The sequence below is a fragment of the Tribolium madens genome, unplaced genomic scaffold (assembly GCF_015345945.1).
Source record: "Tribolium madens isolate multiple individuals breed KSU strain unplaced genomic scaffold, Tmad_KSU_1.1 Scaffold_19;HRSCAF=116;Tcas5.2_LG9, whole genome shotgun sequence".
In the NCBI taxonomy this organism is placed as follows: domain Eukaryota; kingdom Metazoa; phylum Arthropoda; class Insecta; order Coleoptera; family Tenebrionidae; genus Tribolium; species Tribolium madens.
In genome coordinates, this window is record NW_025400983.1 from 7,366,925 (window position 1) to 7,389,474 (window position 22,550).

The window sequence follows — 22,550 nt, forward strand, 5'->3', positions numbered from 1 at the left end:
ATAAAGCGAAATAATTAAAACAAGAATTTTTATTTCACATTCATTAAATAACAAAATATAATACACTTATATAACTTCAAAACACGTAGCTCCTGTACATTTATCACAATTAAAAACTTACTACTAAATTAAATAATTAATATTGGCTTGCGAGAAAGTGAATATATACGTAGTGTGGAGAAAATAACAATACTTTTATAAGGCCACTTTGTTAGTTTCTAGGAATGTATTACTTACTGGTAGTTTGTCCTTGGATTGACATTAATCATTTCACTTGTGCTAAAAAAGTTGAAATTAAATCGAGCTTTAGTTTCACAGGTAAAACCCACCTTTTACCACACTTTATGTGAATAAAGAGTAATATAATTCCTAGTAATAAACAAACACAACCTACTACGATATAGGCGATTCCCAAAAACGGGTTCTTCCCTCCTAAAAGCGACGTTGTACTTAAAATCATGCGTTTTGTCCCATCAAACGGCATCACATTGTAAGCTAAAAAGCAAAATTAAATAACAATTAAGTAAATATTTGAAAACAATTACAATAGTCAACTCTCAACTGGTATTTGCCCTTAAGCAACCCGTCCTTGTATCCATCCTGAGTATGATCAATTTTTCGGTATAGTTTACGGAAAGTTGGCAAAGCTGCGGTTCTCATCCATACAATAAGATCCTCATTTTGAAACCCATTATTTTCCGGATCATTAGGATCCAATTCCCACACGTTCTTTTTCCAAGCTTTGGGTTTAGCGAAATCCTTGAAAGCTTCCTTCAAATCCCCGGGGGGGTTTCTAAATTTGATGTTCTTGTCCGAGTCCCACGCGATGCCTTTTTTGATCAACTCCACGTCTTTCCAACTGTTTTCTTCTAGCTTCTTCAAGGTTAAAACGTCGCTGAAAAGGGAATTCGCGATGGCCCCGCATGGGGCTATTGGTTTATCCTTGATCTTATCAAAGGGACTACAATCCGACGATGGTTCCGCGTCCAACCGTCCCAACAACTGGTTATCGTCGCGCGATTTGACGTATCGTCGGTGGTTTTGGTAGAAGTTGCTGAGGCCATAGTACATGTAGACTTTTCCCTTAAAGTCCGATTCGAGCGTGAAGGGGATGATGCAGGTGCATTCTGCGTTGGCGTCGTCGGAGATAACATCAGCACACCGTTTTCCCGTATCAGTAAAGTTTCCGTTAATGGAACTGCTCTCATTTGTTTGGTTGCAGTTTGTGTAGTCAATCACAAGCTCCTTCACCTCATCTGAGAAGTACAACAGGCCGATACCCACAGGAATGAACGCAATTCCGATCACGAAGAACGTTGGAAGGACTGTCCCCGCGGTCAGAATCGGCTGCCAGGCTGGCAAACGTTGCTGCTTAAATGCACTATCTGGAAAGAATTTTTTAGAAAAATACAGTCTGTCGGTAGTGTTGCTTACAAAGCAACCCCATCATCACGACTACATAATCTTTGTGTACTATTCGTCTCATTACGTGTAGTTTATGAATTATAAATCATTGCGACTATAATTACTTCATAAAAAGTTTCTCCACTTGAGAAAATTGCTATGTGGATGACCTTTAAAGTACCAACACATGGCAATTTCTCATCGAATGAGTTCATGGGGCTTTTATGTTGACATAAGATCGATAAATGGGGTGTGTTAAGGTCGAACCATCCCTTGGTGTGAGTTTATTTACCTGACGGTTTTTTCGTTTTGGTCGATTCACCGCTGTCCATTGCCATTCGTTCACAAACTGGTACTATAAAACAAATTTGATAATCGTTCCAACACAATTTGTTGGGATTTAAGCCCAAAAATGACCCCCCAAAATTGAGTGACACTTGAGATAACCAAATAAATGAAATGTCAAAACTCAGGCTAGCCAACACAAATCAGCGAAAACCAAATTCAGAAAATAATGTAATTTTTGGAAAATAATTTATGAATCGAGATTTCACTTATTAATCTCATAATTTTTATTTTTACACCTAACCACAGTACAATAGGTAAGTGATTAAAAGTATTAACTTGGACTATCCGACTGGGGGCACCTAAAAGAAACTGTTAAAGTCCTTAACCAGAATTTATAAATAATTAAGTAGTAAAAAAGTAAATGTGTGTTTACTGGTTCAGTATGCACCACTAGCCGTTATGCCTAACCAATGATTTATTTCCATGAATAACATACAACTTACAGTTTCTACATGCTAGTGCATTATATCTCTATTATATACATAAAAACTAGTAAAATCGTTACAAAGAGATTAAAATACATCTTAGTTTGCTACAATAGTTTGCAATTACTTAAAGAAATATTAAAACGTGTCACTGCAAAAACTTTTCCTCCATAGAAAATAATACAAAAATATATTGAAGAGTTGTACAGCTCGCAATTCCCGTCCGATCTTAACTATCAAATAAGAAACCTCGTAAAAATGTATGGGCCTGAATCACTTAATACAACTTAATACAAACTTCTTCATCGAGACAGGGCAAAAACAAAACGTATTTACAATCATATATGAATCGGCACATGATCCAACAGTTTGGCTCTATCGTCAAAAACAGCACTGCACATTTCACATTTGAACATGTTTTGCGCATGTTGCATCGATAATTCAGCTAATTCGTGCAACGGACTCGGGTCAACCTCTTGCTTGACCCTCATTTCCTCCTTTTCTGTGTTCTCAAGATCGGGAAGTATGTTCTCCGGCTCTGTCTTTTTATTCTTTGTTATAATCATCCCTCCTTTAACCAATCGCACGACTTTACTCCCCGGTCCTATAATAGTACGTCCCGGTCGCAAGCTCTGCAATCGCGGTGGTGTCGACGATACCTTTATTATGTTTGTTGGCACTGGACCGTTATCTGTCTCGACGATTTGTTCAGAAGCCACTTCCGGTGGCGTCTCGGCTTGTTCCATGTACACAATTCCATTACTCTGATCGAAATTCTGATCCTCTTTCAGTAAACTATTGACCGCTTGCTCTGTATCGTCCTCAGGGAACGTAGCTAATGGGAGTTTCTCCGAATTAAGAATGTGATAACTGACGTTTTTAGTTCGAGGCCTTATCCTCTCGCCAGTAGCTGACTTCAACTCAGTCGGTTGGGTCCGCGTCACTAGAGTTTTTGTTTTGTGTCGAATTTTTCCATCTTCACCTGTTTCGACAGGAACGCGGGTTTTTTGAGTATGGATCATTTTAGGTCTTGACGGAACCGGGGGCTCAGCCTTGAGTTTTCTTTTTGATTTCGAAGCTGATTTTGAATTTACTATAGAATTTATGTTCTCAATAGCAGAAGAACAACTGTTGTACAAATCTGTGTACGTTTCGTTCAAAGTCGGTTTAGGCGAACCTTTTTTATTCTTTTTGTTATTTTTCTTTCTTAATTCCCTTTCGTCTTCTGAGTCGGTGTAATGTTGTTCTTCTTCCTCCTCAACTTCTTCATCGGGTTTATTTGAAATCATTTCAAGTTCGTGTGGTTTTAATTTCCTTCTCCTTTTATACTTTCTCGGGCCGACTTGTGGTTGCCTTTTCATTGCTGTATTCAAATCGCAATGATGGATCAAATGCACAATAAGATCCTGAGAAGTGGCAAACATGTCTGAGCACACAGAACAACAATAAGGAGTCACACTGTGGGTGTATTTGGGATCGGGTCCAGAATGATGTGACCTAATGTGCTCCCTTAATACAACTCTTTGGTTGAAAGCTCTGGGACAGACGGCACAAGCATAAGGTTTCTCTCCCGTGTGAATTCTTTCGTGTTTTCTTAAAGTCCCCCCGTCAGCAAAAGCCTTCCAACAAAATCGACATCCATACGGACGCTCCCCGGTATGGATCCTTATATGGATCTGTTGCGAGCTCCGCGATCCGAACGTCTTTCCACACTCCAAACAAGGAAATTGTCGTCCAGACAGACTACTATGACTGTGTCTGTGATTCATTAAAGAGCGACCATCGGGGAATTCTTCTCCGCATACGTCACACGTTACGATTTTGTTCCTGTGTGACAACATGTGACGTTTTAGACGTGCTTTATTATGGAAAGTTTTAGCACACTTGGAGCAAGCAAAACTTTTTTCTTTCGAATGCTCCCATGAATGTTTCAGCAGCGTACGTCGATCCTTGCAAGTGCGTCCACACAACATACAAGTGTTTGGCGGGAGATTCTTTCCATGTTTTGCTTGAACGTGAACAGCAACAGCCTGATCGTCACTGCACACCTCTCCACAGATCATGCAACGGTGTTCTGATCCTCGAGCATGTACTTCTGCATGTGCCAATAAATCTAAAGCTTCCTGAAAGGACTCACCGCATACGTTACAAATATGGCCAAACTCGTGATCATTTATAAATTCCTCTTTAATATGCACTCTTTGATGTCTCTTCAAATTATCTTGTCGGTGAAAGGAAAGACCACATGTCGAGCAATAGAAAGTTCCATATTTAGTTTCTTCCTCTGAGTAGTCTTCATCTTCGTCATCGTCAAAATCTTCAATGTCTCCGTGTTTGCTGCGGAGATGTTCGCGCATTAAAGCCACGTCCCAAAACATCTCTCCGCACTTCTGGCACTCGAAAGGACTATCTCCGCCATGGATTCGTGCATGCGAAGCTAAGGCCTTCTCTCGAGCAAATCCGACACCACAATGCTGACAAACAAAAGGTTTTCGAGGGTCAGTAATGGGATATCTGACCTCCACTGGCTGATTCTCAGTCATATAATCGCTATAATCGGTATAATCTCCTTTGACATTGTTTTCCATAGCCTCCATAAGTCGCATGTCTTCATCGACGTAATTGTACGAACGTGAACTCGAAGCCACAGTATCATCACCTTCATCATCGTATTCTTCCTTAATTTTATTCTTCTTCCTTCTTGAGAAAGCCCTCCTTTTGGGCCTCTTTTCTCCATCAGAATCATCCAACTGTTGAACATCTTCTTCCTCCAATCCGTCCGTTTCAGGAATATACGCGTGAACTTTCAAGTGATTCATCAAATCACACTTTCTAATATATCTAACCCCGCAAAGATTACACCCATGGGGTCTATCAGTCTGATGTGCCACCATGTGGTTCATCAAATTCGCCTTCTTCCTAAATCGCCGACTACAAAAGTCGCAGGGATATGGCCTGGATGCCGTATATTCATCCTGATCGGTCGGCAACGGAATATCGAAATCTTCATTTGCTTGTTCATCATCGCCACCGACAGCTTCTTCTGATCCGACAACAATTTCTTCTGGACAACTTTCGTCCCATTGTTCAGTTACAACTTCTTCGCTGATTTCTTCAGCAACTTCTTCGGAAACGTCTTCATTGACTTCCATGAAATCATCTTCGAAGTTGACTGTTTGCGTTGGTTGCATAACAAGAACATTATCTTCCGTTATATAAACGATATTGCCTTCGGGTTCGGCGACTGTTTCTACCTCGGTGGCTTCCTCTTCCGTCTGTTGGATACCGGTAAATTCTTCCGTTTCGGCGGGAAGAATTTCATTTTCGATGCTGCAAATTACCTCCTCGCCTTGAACGACGGCCGTCGAATCGTCCCAAGCTAGAGCGAAATTATCTTCCATGGTGAACGCACGTCAACAGCATATTTTCAAAATCTGAAACAAAGCAAAAACTATTCAATTCAAATTCTTTATACAAGGTGGTTCCGTTTTAATCGGTAAAAATTTAGGAAGAGATAGAACACGTAAAAATAATGTAGGTTTGTCCTATGAACAATTGTTCAAAAAGGCTTTCTTATCAGAGATAAATGACGCCAAATTTGAAATTTGTTCCCATCTTTTTTTAATAATCCTAAACTCTTATCGGATGACATATTTTTTGGGGGGGTTACAGTTTTCCCAGATTTTTTGATTTGATTTTCTGATTTTTGAAGTTTTTTTTTTAACAAAACAATAGTCATCACGTCACTTATTTAGTGTGTTTGCAAAATTTAGAGCTAGTAATCTCTAGGAGATATTAAAAAAAGATGAGAACAAATTTCACATTACGGCGCCATTTATCTCTGACAAGTGATGATTTTATAGGGCAAACCCACATTATTTCACGTGTTCTAACTATTCCTGATTTCGCTTATTAAAACGGCAGCAAAATCTACATTGGTAATTAAAAATAAGACTTAAATAAGTGGTTTTATACATAAATAACTATTTTTTATAATACAAAGACCCAGAACCAAGCAATTCGGGTTTCATGTGGAAAAAATGAAAAAAAAAATACTTTTATTGTAACATATTAGAATGATATTTTTTGTAGTTGTATTTTTTTCTTTTCTCTGGATAAAACTTACGCTCATTGATTATTATTACTATTTGAAGATATCACTATCTTTCTTTTTTTAATTCAAGAATAATGCAACATCCTATTCTTGTCATTGCCAAATATTTATCAATAAATTAATAAATTCTTTAAATTTTATATTATTACATAATAACTTTTAAATTCTGAAAGGACGACTGCGAATTTAAAAATGCTTTGTATTAATTTAGTTTGAAAAAATTGTATTTAATTATAGAATATTGTACAGTGAAGGATATTTTTCTTTATTTTCAAAGCATAATTTATTATTAGTACCTTCGGTATCTTCAATAGGTAAATTGGATTTAGACTTTGAGAAATTTTGTTTCCTCGATAGAACCACCAGCCCATGTTGAAATGGATCAATTTTATAACTTTCTTTTACTTCTACAGTAAACTATAATAAACCACCTGCTATTTCACAATCCATTTAACAAAAAAAACCTCATTACTAAATTGACAAAAATATAAAGTTTTTATTCATACCAATACCAATTCAATAAAAATTGAAAAATTGGCCCTTATTCTCTTAGTTTTTACATAAAACATAGTGAAATTCAAGAAGTTTCATTGTTAGTTTTCAGCGATGTAAATTAAAAAAGATGAAAAAACCTTACAAGAAAATTACCTAATTTTTCAAAAATGTTTGTAGCTTTATGCTAATGTATGTAAAAGTTTATGCATTAGCATAAAGCTACAAAGATTTTCTTTGAAAATTTTCTGAATAAATTTCTGTTGTTCAAAGATTTACTAAAACAAAAAAAGACGAATTTCTAACATAATAAAAACTACTACACGAAATAAAATTTTTTTCCTTCTAAAATGACTTTTATTGACGCAAGCAAAGTTATTAGCTATAAAATATAATGTTTAAAACGTGTTTATTAGTAATGATTTTAATTATTTTGTTTTTAAATTTTATGTATACTGGATGACCGGAAAAAACGTTGAAAGAATGGTTCCGAAAAAGTTCCCATAGACCTATGTCAAAAAATGCTTCTTAAGAGAGTTAGAGCCCCCCCGGAAGATGGCGGGCAAAAGGTCTTTTCTCAGTAACCGGTTGACAAAAGTTTGCATCTGAAGTAATTTTTTAGCTAATTAGGGGACGAAGGCACTGTGGTCAATCTATTCTAGACAAAAAATATTGCTCTGGAAAAAGTTTTTTAAATTTTTTTTGTCAAATTCAGATTTATGGGCTAATTGTCGTCAAAAATATCTATAGCGTTATTTTTGTACGACGCACTGTTTTCGAAAAAAACTAGGTTTTGACTTAGGGAACGACTGCCCGAAATCTTTCAACGTTGTTCCGGACATCCGGAAGATAATTAGTTAGTTCTCAACTTATTTTTATTTAAAGTCCTTCATATTATTTTCTACAATACAATGGGTGGACTGCAAAGAAAATTATTTATTGGTTGTAAACCTCCAAAAACTAATGAACTATCTTGAAAGTTAGGAAGCATAATTACAATATGTCGTACCTCGAAAAAAGCCACAACTAATAAATAAGAAGATAAAAATTTAATAAAGTTGAATAACCGATCCTTTCTTAGATCTGAAGGTTTTCATAGGAGTAGAAAACGGTCGTCGAAGACAGGAATATAAATAACCATATTTCATAATCGCAAAGCAAATATTAGCCGACATCTCGCGCATTACATTCACGTTTCGATTTAATTACGTTATGTCACGGCTATTATAAATCAATTACTATCATCAACCTCACATAATATTAACTGGATCATCTCCAAAAGCAACGACCTATCGAATTCCGCGAGCCCCCCCAAACCGCGAAATCGCTCATCCCGATTGTCGGCCGTCGCATCCTCATCCTCCAAGCGCGGTCTCATGGCGGCGTCTCTAAACTAAAAAACCTATCGAAAGGCGCCCACCTTGGAGGTTAAATAAATTTGACAAGTGAGGTTATGCTTAATTGAGGTTAGCAAAGTTTACAATTTGAAAAAACGTAAACAAAGCCTTTTTTCCATCAAAACGAATCGGTTTCCACCCATTTCCACTCGTCCTGGAGCCAAACCCGTCGAAATCCCACCGAATTGTCCCAACTGCGCGCTATAAACGTCCATTGCATACCAATCTCGGTGTAAAGAAAGGAAAACGACAATTACATCACGGCACGACAGCGGCTTCTAACACAAAACTACAATCGATCCCGGATCACTGATGCCCAAATACGTCTCTACAGCCCCCAAAAGTGGTACTTACATGGGTTTTAACAGCGGAAAACGACAACCTAACCAAGCTTTACGGACTCAGCGTCGACCTTCACTTTACAATGAGCAATGGCTGCTTGACTTGTCGTTTCGTGTTGTGGTCGAACAGCAGCAAAGGCCCCGTGTTCGAAAGGGGCGCAATTGGCGAACGGATTTTCGACAATTTGCCGCTGTTTGGAACACTGAACCGGAAATTTGCCGCAGAAAACACAAGAAACAAGCCCGGAACGAAATTAGGTTAACGACAAAATAACCTACACAACAACCGCCAAAACAACGACGCGCTTCCTGTCAAAGCCGCGCGGGAAATTCAAAATGAGCACTTTCGGCGGCAGGATCGTTGAAATTCCCGGGATAAGCATCGACCGGTATTTTTTTTTTTTTATTATTAATTATTTAATCTAATTTATGTTTTTGGAAGATTCGATGGGGACAACTTAGATTCAGAAGCCTTCTTCTTGTCCCACTGTCACACCGACCACATGAGAGGCCTGGAAGCGCCCGAATTTCACGAAAAACTTATCCAAAATCGGCGTTTTTTATACCTTTCGCACGTTTCCGCGGAAATCGTTAAAAATATGTTTCCACAGATAGGCGAAAATTTGATTGAATTAGATTTGCGCTTCCCCACTAGTGTTTTCTTGAAAAGTGGGGCCATATCAGTSACCCCTATTCCGGCAGGACACTGTCCCGGCTCAATAATGTTTCTTTTTGAAGCCCAAGTCAATGTTTTATATACCGGTGATTACAGAATTAACCCGCAAGATATCCCAAAATTTAAAGCTTTGTATGATTCTTTGAACGTAAAAAAACGGATAGAATCGGTTTATTTGGACACTACTTTTTTTCTAAAGTCGTACGCGAAATTTCCTCCAAGAGCCGAAAGCTTGGAAGAGATTTGCTCCATAATTGGGGATTGGATTTCGCGGAGCGACAAACACGTTGTGGGGCTTGACACCTCGGCAAAGTACGGCTATGAGTACCTTTTTATCGAAATTTACAAACAAATGAAAATGCCGATTCATGTCAATGACGAAATATACGAATTTTACAGCCGAGTCCCGGAAATGGACTGCGCTGTGACGAGATGTAAAGATAAAACTAGAATACACAGTGCCTGCGGTACTACATACAAAACTGTGTGTCCCAACACAGTACATTACAGAGTTAAAATTATCAAAGTCTCGGCTTTTAGATGGAAAAGTGAAAGTTTACAAAAGGGAATTTCGGAAAAAACATACAATACACATTTTGTTTGCTACTCGACTCACGCCTCGTACGAAGAGGGAGTGGAGTTGCTAAAATTTCTCAAACCGAATAAAGTCGAAGCCAACGTTTTGCATAGAGAAGCAGCGGTGAATGAAGAGATTTTGAAGAATATAAAAGAAAATTTGGAGGATGARGGGCCGAMGAGGAAAAAAGTTAAATTGTTTGAATCTGAAGARGAGGTTCAGCCAATTCGTGAGATTACCGAGAGTGGATTAGGAGAGCTGAGTTCTATACTAGATTCGCCTCCCAGGAATTATACAAGGTGATAATGTTATTAACAAAATTCGATACCTTTCCATTGGTAAATTCATTAAAATTACCCGAAATACATACAAAGGAGAGGCAGTTTATGGTCATCAGTGTGAATAACACTAGTTTACACTATTTTTATTCATCATATGAGAACACTTTTTTTAACTAATATTGTGATGCTGATTTTGGATCTGACCTCCGAATTTTCCATCACGTCTGCATGATATGCGTGGTAGAGCTTGTTCCAAATCTGATGGCTCTAAAATGAAATTTATTCCGACGACTAAAACCCTCTATTTCTCAGAAACTACTGAACTGTTTTTGCATCTTTTCTTTTATATTATCACCGGTTAAAATTTTTCCACAACTATCAAATTCACTCTGTCTACAATGTTTTTCAAAACTCGCGTCTCAGAGAAAAATGCTAAGCAAGACAAGATATCAGAAACACAGAAAAAATGCTAAAAAATCTTGCACTTTGACGCCAATTTTTTCTATTTGAAAAATAATTTTCCATGTTTTTTGCCGTAGGCTATTAGAAGAGGAGACAAGAAAGCTGTATCCTGAATTGTAATTATGTTTAACATTATTTATGGCTTTTACTGGCAAAATTTTTGTACCTTTACTAAATAATTATAAAAAAATATACTTATATTTACTTATATAATATATTTATATTTGCGCTCCAAATGATTTACTTAAATTAAACCGACAACTGTTGCAGAAGACATTTGGAACCCAGTACTTAACTTGATTACCGGTGGGAAAGCTAAAATAATGCAGATTTGCAAACTTTAATAATGGTTATTTTGCATCCATGCAGCTATGTAGCATCCACAAACATAAAAATGCTTATCTGAACGTATTTTGCAACTGTTTGAAGCCAAACAGAATAGAGTGTGAAATACAAAAGGTAGCGTTCAAAAAACATGAACGGTGACCTTTTTTGCAACAAACTCCTGTACCGACTTTTTGAATCCCATCGCTACACTTGAGACCAAATACAGGGTGTTTCACACAACTTTACGAGGCTTGCACCTAATGTACACACCCAATTATGCAAAAGTCACAGAACACTGGATACAAAAAATACACTTCTAACTATTTAATTTTTGGAGACCCATGACAGTAGTTGTCAAACCAATCACTGTTTCATTAATAGTCATAAACTGCAGTTTTTCAGAAACAATTATCATTTGTTCTATCAAGAGACGGCATGAATATGATTCTAGTTTATTTATCTTAATCACTAACTAACTAAAAACGTAATTTTTTAAAGGGTGAACAAACTACAGAAGATTTATTCAATTTTTCAAAATTTGTAATCAAGTTTGTATCGGAATACGTATTATTGATTGAATCTTACAGGCGCAGGCTTCGTAAAATTACGTGAAACACCCTGTATATTAGTATAGGTTTTAAGGAAAAAATATAGTTTTCCCACTACATATTGAACCAACCTTCAAGCGACACAAAACTTGACGGATTGCCCCTTTTTCCTAGGAAGCACCAATAACAACGGCGACGTGATGGCAGACTATGGTTTTCAGATCTCGTTTCTGCGTATAAATGAAATTGGTTAAAAAAAGTTTAGTTTCATTTAGTGAGCAGAAAAATTTTCAATATGTAAAATAGTATCTCTTGTGTTTGGTTTTGCTAATTTTGATGCAACTTTCCAGCTTAAAGATGGTATTTTTGTATATTTTGTACTTTTTTAAATAAAGTAAGTGTAATACAAATAATTTATTTTTATGACAGAAGATAGGTACAAGTGCTTTTATGGAATGAACCTCAGATCTTAACTCCATTTTGAGATCAACTACCCTTACATTAAGAGAATTTCAATTTTATTTTTATACAATTGTAACAGTAAATTCACACAAGGAATGAAATTAATAGTAGAAAATATAAATTGTAAGTTGGGATATACTTATAAGTTGCATTTCCTACCAAGATATATGGCTCTCACATCTAATATATACATAAGCTATATATCACAACACTACATTTTACCATGCTTGTTTATGTGACATAGTATTATTTACAATACAATAAATTAAGAAAATACTTGATAAAAAAACTTACGACTATAATTACAGTGAAATTATAAAAATGTAAATATGCTTGTGGCCAAAATGATCTGGCAGTATATTGTTTAAAGCAAAATAACGTTGGTCCAGTATTATTAAATTACCCTAACTTTAATACAAATATAAATAACGTTGTTACGCACGTAAAGTTACATTTTATCGATATGCTTTTTTAAAGTACCCTAAGTCACACAACTGATTGAACCCAACGATAACTACGTATTGGTCAATATAAGCGCAGCTGCACGATAATTTCGTTTTATAAATACTATAAAAATAAAATAATGCCCAAACGAAAAATTTGATAAAAAATAATTAGCTGCCATCGAGTATAATAATATCTACAACTACAATATTGACATCACTACGAACTGTTTTTCCATGTGCAATGGAACGGACAACGGAAAATCATGTACATGAAAACAGTTCATTAAGTTGGTTCAAGTCTTTATTTCGTATTTATTAAACATACACCTAGCCTGCCCGGGTTGTCTCTCAGTCGCTCTAAACACACATCCTGCACGAATTCCTCTGATCCATCAAGCCGATCATTTCATTCACAAAATCAACTCGACCGACCTGACCGATCAAAGTCAATTAGCGCCTTAAAATGGTAACAACTACAAAACTGGCTGACTGGTGATATAACCAGGCAAGCAAATCAAACAACTAAATAGTAACTCGACCGATCAGTTTGACAGCGCGTCCAAAATGTGAATCCTCAACGAAATCAAAATGAATTTTTGCATCAAACCGATCAGCTAACACGTCCAGAATCAGGCAAGCGACCATTCACACGAATCTCTCGTTCACAGCACATTCTCTGAGAGAGGCACGCCTCTTATGATCAGAGAACAACATCGGGCAGACTATGTGGCCACTAGGCTCTCGAATCGTTATCGTGCACGATTTTTCGCTCTTTATAGTAAATCTCCTCGCTTTCTTTGTCACACATTAAAAGAACGACGCCGCCGAACAGGAAAATGGCGGCGCCCCAGCCCACTCCATACGCCCAACCGAACTCCCATATCGTCCTGTTGCCCCGATTCAGTTCCGCGGCGAAAAATACCGGGTAGACTATCAGGGCTACAAGTATCGAAACCACTGAAATTTTCAAATATTTAGGTTTGTTTCGCAATGAACATTTCAAACTTACGGGAAAGACCCATGATTATCACAGCGTATCGGTAGTACTTGTATTTGGAGTGATGGTCTTTTGTTTTTAGACCCATTCCGGTGAGGAAGGTTGCCGCGGCGTCCGTCACCAACGTGATGACGCACAGTGCGGCGGCGGCGTGGATGTATGCTGGAAAAAATATTCAAATTACCACCTAATTGGCACGTTCTGTGATTCATAAATGCTAGTGGAAATGAAGGTCTTAGTAATGGTGTGTGACCACAGAATACACAATCATAAGCATTCTTTTCCTTATTTTGAATAATCAATTTATTCACAAAAATTGAATAAATACACACTCAAATAATTAAATGCATTTGTAACATTCTTACAACTCGCTTTACTTTTTTTTACTTCTTACGAAAATTTTTGAAACTTTTAAACACAAAGAAAAAACAATCATCAAAAATAGACGTACAACTAATTTAAAAAGTCCTATCTTTCTTTGGACTTTAAACGTCAAAAGTAAACCTGGAAACCAGAAAAATGTCTTCAAAAATGTTCCCTCAATGGTCAAAACAAACCTATTCTCTCCACAAAGACGTAAAAAGCCTTTCTCTTCGACGAGAAAAACTTCGTCTTATTGATAAATGACAAAGGTAAAAGAAAGTTAATTTGGTAATAAGGGTTTTGCTCAAAGCTCAAACCAAAGACTCGAAGGAAGAAAATAATTGTAGCAAAGTAAATTAACTACATTAAGTGACTTTTCCTTTTAACATCTGCTAGTACGTTATAAAATAAACAACGAAATTTATTTAAAAAATTAAGTTAGGTTGAATTAAATATAGCAAGTGCTAAATTGGAATCAAATGCCACTTTTTATTAAATAACAACGCAAATAATGTAAACTTAATTCTTTCGGAAATAAAAAAATTAACAATCTTTAACATCTTAATAAGAAATAAATTATAAAACATGTTTTCCAAGACATACCATACAAATGATTCACAAATTTGGAAAAAAAAACAACTATTTAACATAAAGGTTATTAAATTAACACAATTTTGAAACTTCGGAACTACCCTTTTCCTTTTTTTAACAGTTCTTCTCTGAGTAGACACTACAGTAGTCCATTAAAATACGTTTAAAAAAAGACAAAGTAAATTTTTGTGTTTTTACAATGATACGAAATCCATAATAATGATATGAATAAAAAATTATTCGTGATTTTAATTTTCAGTTTTTAAGAATTTAAAAAAGTTTAACCCAGCGCTATAACAAGTACTTAATAGAAAAATACCTACATAAAATAGTTGCATACATACTGAACTGAAATAAATATTCTTCAATTGTGAAACAGAATATGTAACGATAAGCGTAAAAATCTCTCTCTTTAGTCAAAACAACTAGTTTTGGAACGAAAAAGAGATAAAATGTTCTTGGATCGAGTTTCAAAAAACATATTTTTCTACAACATGAAAAACCTTAACTTCTCACATTGAAATAAATACGCGAAATTGATGATTTGTTGTCAAGCGCACAGGTCAATATTTCTTTTAAGATAAAAAATTAAGTGCCGAAAATCGATCAAAATTTTACCAAGGATCGAAAAAATTGAAAACGGCAAGTAGGTCTGTGGTTCGAACCTCGATAAAGTCAATTTTTCTCTAATTCTCAAATTCAAATACAATTCGAATAATTGTCAAAAGATGGCGGGCGCATTAGAGTAAATAAGAGAGAGAGAGAGAGAGCAGAAATAAGAGAACACAAATAAGAGAACAAATCATAAGAAAGAGAAAGAGTATAAGAACAAAAAAGATTTTTTTATTGCCACCTTAAATTTTTTGATTCTTCTAAGAAAGATGTCGCCTAAGTGCTTTAAAACATATGCACGTATTCTAAGGCCCGGTTTTTCAATTGTTGATTAATTTTTTATTAAGGTTTAATTTGTAATTAACACAATGTTACCGTTTTTCAACCTGTGATTAACAAAAAAGTTTATGTTTATTCTTGATTAACTTAATCATAGGATGTTCTATGAATTAATCGTCATTTGATGATTAACGTGAAAAGTGACTTCGTAATGCGTATAATTTTAACTGAATTTTTATTTTTTACCTTCACTCAAGCTTTTGCCGTTTTCTACTTGTAGTGCTACTAAATTTCCCAACAATTCCCAGAGAAAAACAATTGTTATCACACGACAAAGATGGTTAAATTAATGTTTTACACATGTGTGAGAGCGCTCAAGCTAGGATGTTTTAGTAAGGTATAATTTAATTTTCTAAATTAGTGCTATTGCACTAACTATTTTTTTAGTCCTCCGTCCTGAAACGTTGATTTTGCATTAGTTAAAATGGTGACCGGATATATGCGCACAGGAAATAAGCGAACCGGAAATAAGCGCCCAAAAAAAAGCGCACAAGGAATAAAGCGTATTCCATACTTTTTGTTTATCATTTGAAAATTACTAAATTGAAAAAGGAAACATTTAGTAGAGAAAAATTTTACCGCAATCTTATTTTATAAGATTGCATTTTATTTTTGATATCGTGATATCACATGATTGTGATAAATAATTCTTTGAACTTTACATCTAATAATTAATTCGTTTAGTTATCTTCTCAAATCTATGTCAACTGTCACATCATTTAATAACGCACGTCTCTAGCGTTAAACTTCCCTTGCGACCCTTCAAACACAGTCATCTCACCCCTCGCTGAATTATTAATTGTAGTCGCAACAACCTGCCAATAAAACGCGATATTTGCATTCCGACGTAAGCTAAAGACGGAAGATTGATCGACTAGTCGAAAACAGCTTTAGGTTTTGAACTTGTTGAATACCTGCATCCCTGGATTGGTAACATCCGGGAGGCTCTTGCATGTCGAAGGGCAACGGTTGGGGGGCGTTTTCTTCGATGCAATGGATGAAGAGACCCTGCCTCCAACCATCGGACATCAGCCAGTCGGTGGACGCGAGTCCCATTATCATCAAGATGATCACTATCAGCCCGCATATGAATGCAATCACCTAGAAATWGASWAAATTTAAGACAAAGTTAGAGGGAAAAACATAAAAGATGCGCACTAAGCGGTATCGGCTGTGTTCAGCTGCCAATTTAACTACCGTTTTTTCACCCATTATTCACCTGTCTCGCACGGAAACTGACTAAGGCATGGGCAAGGAATGTGATAGGTATGTCAGTGATAACAAATAGAGGCGGAGCCAATTTGGACTATTTTAATAACCGGAATAGTGTTTTTAACGGGCGACTTGTAAGGAGGRAAAAATGGTAATGAATAATGAAAATTTCCTGTTGATAAAACATGATCCGTTGCACTCGATTTCAATTAGTATTAATTTCAAGTAGTGGGAGCCATATTGATAAAACATGAACTTGACTGGAAGGACAAATTGAAACGTACTGAAATAAMAATACATTGAACAAATACGAMTGCAATTTGGTAATCGAGTGTGCACCATGTCAGTAATCAATATTTACACAACGCGTAAATAAATCGGAATAAAATCAACCCCGAGCGGTTTAGTGTTGACCAGGTCGGGGTTTTTGTTACGTAAGTTTCGATTCTATTATTTATTTAAGTTATTTTAAATGAAACTATTCTGTTTGCACCATACAATACGATCAATTGAATTTCTGATCAAAATGGCCTGTGACTTTGAAACTAAGTTGACAACATTGAATAATGTAAAGATAGAAGGTAGATATGAGACTTGTCATTTTTTTTTGTTTCAATTTTGTGGCCAAATGATAATCTGCATTATTCAATATTGCCAAATTAATTTTAAAGTCACAGGCAGTTTTGATCAGAAATTTAAGTTAGCACAGAGTTCCAAGGAAAACCAAAGTAAGTTTGCAGTTCAATTGAGATGTTTACTTATCGCTAAATGTCATTTAACTTGTCTCAAAGTTTCGAAAATCGATTTCTTGCATTCATTCCGGAAGTTCTTTGTTGTGCCAGGACATGTGATGCCACTTAACCAGTCTCTCAATAAAGTACCAGAAGCAACTCTTAAAACTTCCACAAGTTGCTTTCGTTTGTTTCAGTGTAGTATTTTTTATGAAAAAACTTCCCGACTCGATACAACTCTTGAACTTTTTCTAATTATCTCCCGTCAAAAATTAATTTGGCTTCCTTCCAAAAACTTCCATTTCCTTCACTTCGTCAATTAACAATTATTTTAATCAGTGAGTGTGTATTCTGACCGAACATTTCGTCGAATGATAAATATTGGTTGTAGGGTATGTTGACGTTGCGAATGATCGCAATTAGCAAAATGCGCCCCAATTGCGGTTACGCTCGAAATAATTTCAGATATCTGAAAGTAATTAAAATCTATGATTTGTCCGCGTCACGAAATTAAAATTCCGGTAGAGTGACTTAAGTAGAAATTTTCAGCTGTTTGATTTTTGAATCCCGTCTGAAAATTACCTTGTAACCATAGTAACTCACACTTGACGGTTTCTTCCAGACGAAAAAAATCGATAAGGGGCGGTACCTCGACGCGCCATAATCAACCCCCCTGTAGCACACAGATCGGGGGGTCGACCGGTATTAACCCCTAAATACGCAAATGTTACAAAAACCGGAATTCAAGTAACGCTCCGCTTAATACTAAAAAAAGAGGGCAATTTTTCTCCGATTCCGGCTTCGCCCGGATTAATAATGCAAACGTTGCGATTCTTTCCGGGGCCGGTCTATGTAAAACAAGGGATGTTGCCTTGTAAAATGGAAATTTCCCTACGATACTTCGACCCCGTTTCTTTACCGTGGAAAACCTCGGTATGTAAACAGGACCGTGTCGATTAAACTTGTTAAGTGGATAGAGGGAGCTATTCACACTACAGGTGCATAATCACGATCCGGGTTAAACGAAAATATGATTTCGGACACTTTTTCATGAATTATTTCGACGAGATTTCCCGTCARACTCGCTTTGTTAAGGCCATAAAATGAGCTTAATGSACACTTTATTGCGTTTYTTTGCCGGCAGTGGYGAATATGTAAACAAATAAAACGAGATCAAGCGAATAAAAGATACGCTGTAAAATTTTGCTTCTGTCAAGAGAATGCTGGCAGAAATTGCCTCTTCAGATAATAARCAACATAGCACCCTCATATTAAGTCAAAACAATCCCTTATTTGTTGACCATGMTGTACTACACTGAGATAAATCAAACTACCACTCTTTTAGCTTTTAGGAAGAGATTAGTTCTTTGAGTTTTGATCTATTTGTCGAATTCTGAGTGTACAGTTCGATTTTGTTGTAATTATTCCCAGTGGTGTCTTCACGAACATCCCATTTATCAAAAGTCGACACAAAAACACGCTAATAACAGTACGGCAAAGTTTTATCGTCCATAAAATCAAACTTTGGGTAATTAAAACAACCCTCTGAATGCGTATATCGACGAGGCGCCTCTGTCGCCATCAATTACAACCCATAAAATAAAATAAAGCAACAAAACACACACAATACATTGTACAAAAGACGCTCATAATCCTCCCCCGGAGCACATTAATTCATATTAAACCCTAATAACGGCCCTGTTAGCAGCAGCTGCGGTCCGATACTCATCCTCGGTCTTCTTTTTTTCTTTTCGTTTTTACCTGAGCGATCTGATTTTCCGCCATTAAAGCCGAAAACTATTAACAGTAACTCCGAGTCTGTTCTTTGACTGTGATTTCATAAAGTTCTAGTGTCTTTCTTGACTTTCGGCCGTTCACCCCGCATCACTCACAGTCTAACACGCCACAAACAAAACACTGAAATAATCGACTTTACCACACGTGCTTGGCGCAATTGTTGTTACGAAATGGGGCGCTAAATTCGAACTGTGCATTCGAACCGGCCAAAATGAGTGTGTATGTGTGCGTGTTGTGTCCCGCTGCCGCCCCCGGAATCGATTATTGGGACGGTGGCAGCGCGCCGCCGCCAACCTACACTCCGGCCTACTCGCGATTTTTTAAGCACCGGATTCGCAAAATACACTTTTCCAAAAATCGATTTTTTGTATGAAATTACTTTTTCTAAAATATCCTGTGTTGACTTCTAACGCAGCACAAGTCCATAAACTGGACCATAAACACGCCTAAATTTGCGATCTATCAATGTAACGATTCATAAATTTCACAAAAACTCGCTTAAAATCGGCTTTCAGAGAGTGCAAAAAGCCTTTTTCGAAAGGTTAATCAGAAATATGAAATATTTATTCGTCTGGGAAAAGTTTTGCCTTAAAACCCTAGAGAACAGGATTCTAAAAAAACATCCTTCAATTATGAAACAGTGTTGTATTTATTGTTACCGATGATCTTGTAAATCATCGGGTTACTGCAAAAACTAGATAAATCCATTGTCTACTGATTTGAGATAAGCACATAAACGAGTTCCCTTTCTGATTACGAATGTTGTACTCATAAGAATAGGAGGTTGTACTATAACCGGAAAGTTGACAAAAATGTTTATCTTAAAGCATATTACTGAATGTGACCAAGTAATACGACTGCAGATTTAATGAGGGATTACTGCAAACAACGCATATTGACTGACTTATCTTGTTTTTGCAGTTTCTTCTTAATTATTTAGTAAAGTTACAGTAAAGTTGTTTCCTCTTCTAATAGCCTGCAGCACAAAAATATGTAGAATTATCTTCCCAACAGAAATAAAATAAGACAAAATGCAAAATTGAAATTGCCATGTTTTCGAAATTTTTATATACGTAGATAGAATTTTTTAACATTTGTACCATGTTGCTAGTATCTTAACTTACTTGGTATTTTTCCCTGGCACGCGAGTTCTGAACCACGAGTAATAATGAGCCTGAAAAATTCTTCTGAAGCAATAAACACAATAGATTTTGGTCAATATAATCTTTTTTCTCCACAAAAAAAAATCTGGTGTGAACATCACACGACTTTCCTTATCCTTTTCCTTATTTGGAAAACATCCTAACGACAATAATTTAGTGTTGGAAACAGTGGCGTAACTAGAAATTTTGGGCCCCCCCGCAAAAGACGTCTGTTGGGCCCCAAGAAACTAAAAAATGCAATCCTTGTAGAACAATACTTCTCAAAGAGAAGTAAAGTAAAAGTAAAGTAAAGTAAAACAAGTAAAACAATTTAACAAAACAAATAACGATAAAAACTTTTTAAAGGCAATAATAGCAAAATAACAAAATTTCAGCTCACGTTTACTTAGGTAATTTGTTTTTTCCTTGCTTTTAAATTTGCAAAATTTTGGATAACATTGTCCATGTTTAGTTTTCTAGCGACATCGTATTCTATTGACAAAATGAACAAATTTGTAAGCCTTTCCTGGTTCATCTAGAGTTCCGTAAATAATTTTTTATTAATTTTAATTTGGAAAAGGATCTTTTCGCTGATGCGACGGTGACAGGCAGAGTTAAATAGAGTAAAAGAGCAGTTATGACATTAGGAAAACTGGATGACAACTCATTTTCCAGTATTAAAAATTCTGCAAATTCTTTTACCGATTTTGTTGTCTTTAATTTCTCTTTTATGAACGAATTTTTACCAAGTGATGCCAATGACACARGAAAAGGCGATTTTGACTATGTCGTTTTTATAAAAATTGCAAAATCAGTTGGATATGCTTCTTTAAATATTTCCTCAACTTCAATGGCCTGTTCCTGATTTTGATGATGGTSAATGGAAGCAGACGATGTGGAAGCAACAGATAACTGATCAGTGACTTGTTGTTCAACTTTAATATGAGAGAGAACGAGAGAATATTGTGCAGTTTTTTGTTTTTTATTGCATTGGCCTATAATAATTTTTGTACACTCTTTAAAAATTTGTAAACTATTACTATTATTATTATTATTATTTTTAATTTGGAAAGGGCCCTTTATCCCAAGGGCCCCCCGCGGCCGCGGGCTCAGGCGGGTAGGTAGTTACGCCACTGGTTGGAAACCTAACTTGCGTTAGTGCCACCTGCCGGATTACACACACGCGATATATCGGGTGTTTCAAAAATGTGTGGCATAATTTTAACCACGAATACCCCTCTACAAATGAGAATAGAGAGCACAATATTTACTGACCTAGCTCAAAAAATAGAAAAATTACAGCTTTCCAAAAATCGGTATGGAAAATGATTTTTTGGAAATATTTTTGTTATCGTTTATCCGATTATTATGAAACTTTGCATGTCAAGGGACAAAAAGATACTCTTTGATATGGTGTAAACGGAAGTCTTGTAAAAGCTATAGATTTCCTGTGACAATAGGACCCTTCCAGTTTTTGGGTCATAACTCTTTTTTTCAGCCTATTAACAGATATTTTTGATACCAAAAATCAAAAGCCCGATCATTTTTTCATAAAAAAGTACTCTTGTTAATATCTCTAAAATGTACCGTTCTCGAGTTATTTCGGTTTAAACAAAACTCTACACCGCGCTGCAAAATCAAAAAGTATGAATTTTGAGCGTATCATTACCTTGGAAACAATCCACTATGAATGACATAGCTGTCACTGCTGTGACATTTAATGTCAATTTTATTTAATCCAAAGTAAAATTTGATTATTTCTTGATGATCATAGTAAAACACACGATTATGTGCTGGAAGAAACAATGCATTAACCATCCCGGCCATCACAACATGATCTGAGAATACACCACTGAAATTTTCACACCGTAAAACGATATTCCCTCCAAATTGTTGTTTTTTCTTCGTATTTCATTAATTGCATTATTAAACTATAAACCAAATGCAAAATTAAAACGAACAAACCAAGAACATACCCTCAACTTTAAAATACTGAAACTGTAATAATTACAAAAAAAAAACCTTATCAACCATTTGAAGTAGCACATGATAATTTGTTGTTGTTAAAACTTGTAAATAATAAGGCACGTATAATGTTTATCTACATTTTTTTTTAAGTACAAGAACGTCAAGAACCAATAGCACAATTGGAACAAATGCCGTTAGACGGCGCTTGTGCTGTTTCGTAAAGCGCAAAAAAACAAAGATTTGAATAATAAAGTTACAATGTTTAAAAAATATTAATCATACTTATTTCTGCCGACTTGTTTTCAATGATTAAATGAGATACCAGTTATGATTCAAATATTATACTCTTTAGTTTTAGAAAAGAAATTGATTGTTGGTAATTACAAAATATTAAATCGTGTTCATACTCGTGAATGGTGAAACCTTTTTTGTGTTGAAATTTTTGATAGCCCTAAAAAGGGCATTTGGAAGAAACAAACAACAAATCTACTCAATCCA

General features: G+C 35.9%; 4 protein-coding genes across 6 annotated transcripts in view; 1 reads left to right on the forward strand and 3 right to left on the reverse strand.

Moving 5' to 3' along the window:
• Window positions 1-14: 14 nt before the first annotated feature.
• On the reverse strand, window positions 15-1,871 carry LOC123015408 (cell cycle control protein 50A). The gene is made up of 4 exons (XM_044415101.1): window positions 1,697-1,871; window positions 546-1,385; window positions 330-495; window positions 15-279 (listed from the first exon to the last, which is right to left on the reverse strand). The coding sequence occupies exons 1-4, from the start codon at window positions 1,740-1,742 to the stop codon at window positions 234-236; spliced, it is 1,098 nt and encodes a 365-aa protein (XP_044271036.1). The 5' UTR covers window positions 1,743-1,871; the 3' UTR covers window positions 15-233.
• Window positions 1,872-2,149: 278 nt separating this feature from the next.
• On the reverse strand, window positions 2,150-8,806 carry LOC123015406 (zinc finger protein 271). Its single transcript, XM_044415099.1, has 2 exons — window positions 8,535-8,806; window positions 2,150-5,611 (listed from the first exon to the last, which is right to left on the reverse strand). Exon 2 carries the CDS (start codon window positions 5,576-5,578, stop codon window positions 2,516-2,518), a length of 3,063 nt encoding a protein of 1,020 aa, XP_044271034.1. The 5' UTR covers window positions 5,579-5,611; window positions 8,535-8,806; the 3' UTR covers window positions 2,150-2,515.
• LOC123015407 (protein artemis) lies at window positions 8,606-10,588 on the forward strand. Its single transcript, XM_044415100.1, has 2 exons — window positions 8,606-8,910; window positions 8,964-10,588. The coding sequence occupies exons 1-2, from the start codon at window positions 8,858-8,860 to the stop codon at window positions 10,075-10,077; spliced, it is 1,167 nt and encodes a 388-aa protein (XP_044271035.1). The 5' UTR covers window positions 8,606-8,857; the 3' UTR covers window positions 10,078-10,588.
• Window positions 10,589-11,793: 1,205 nt separating this feature from the next.
• Window positions 11,794-22,550, reverse strand: part of LOC123015412 (transmembrane protein 47) — a 23,972-nt gene continuing 13,215 nt past the window's right edge. Inside the window, exons 1-4 of one of the 3 annotated variants that reach the window (XM_044415112.1) lie at window positions 18,907-19,127; window positions 16,117-16,303; window positions 13,310-13,459; window positions 11,794-13,257 (exon numbers count right to left, since the gene is read on the reverse strand). In XM_044415112.1, the coding sequence (XP_044271047.1) occupies window positions 13,034-13,257; window positions 13,310-13,459; window positions 16,117-16,303; window positions 18,907-18,930 (585 nt within the window). In that variant the 5' untranslated portion in view covers window positions 18,931-19,127 and the 3' untranslated portion in view covers window positions 11,794-13,033. Of the gene's footprint in view, window positions 13,258-13,309; window positions 13,460-16,116; window positions 16,304-16,360; window positions 16,624-18,906; window positions 19,128-22,550 lie in introns of those variants that run through there. The other 2 variants (XM_044415110.1, XM_044415111.1) reach the window with 2 other exon arrangements.

Bases quoted from the DNA above. Each gene is read 5' to 3' on its own strand.
- LOC123015408 (XM_044415101.1), bottom strand. From the start codon at position 1,742: ATGGCAATGGACAGCGGTGAATCGACCAAAACGAAAAAACCGTCAG. The intron at 496-545 runs GTAATTGTTTTC...TTTGCTTTTTAG, and splicing joins CCAGTTGAGAGTTGACTATT to CTTACAATGTGATGCCGTTT. The intron at 280-329 runs GTGGGTTTTACC...CAACTTTTTTAG, and splicing joins CACATAAAGTGTGGTAAAAG to CACAAGTGAAATGATTAATG.
- LOC123015406 (XM_044415099.1), bottom strand. From the start codon at position 5,578: ATGGAAGATAATTTCGCTCTAGCTTGGGACGATTCGACGGCCGTCGTT.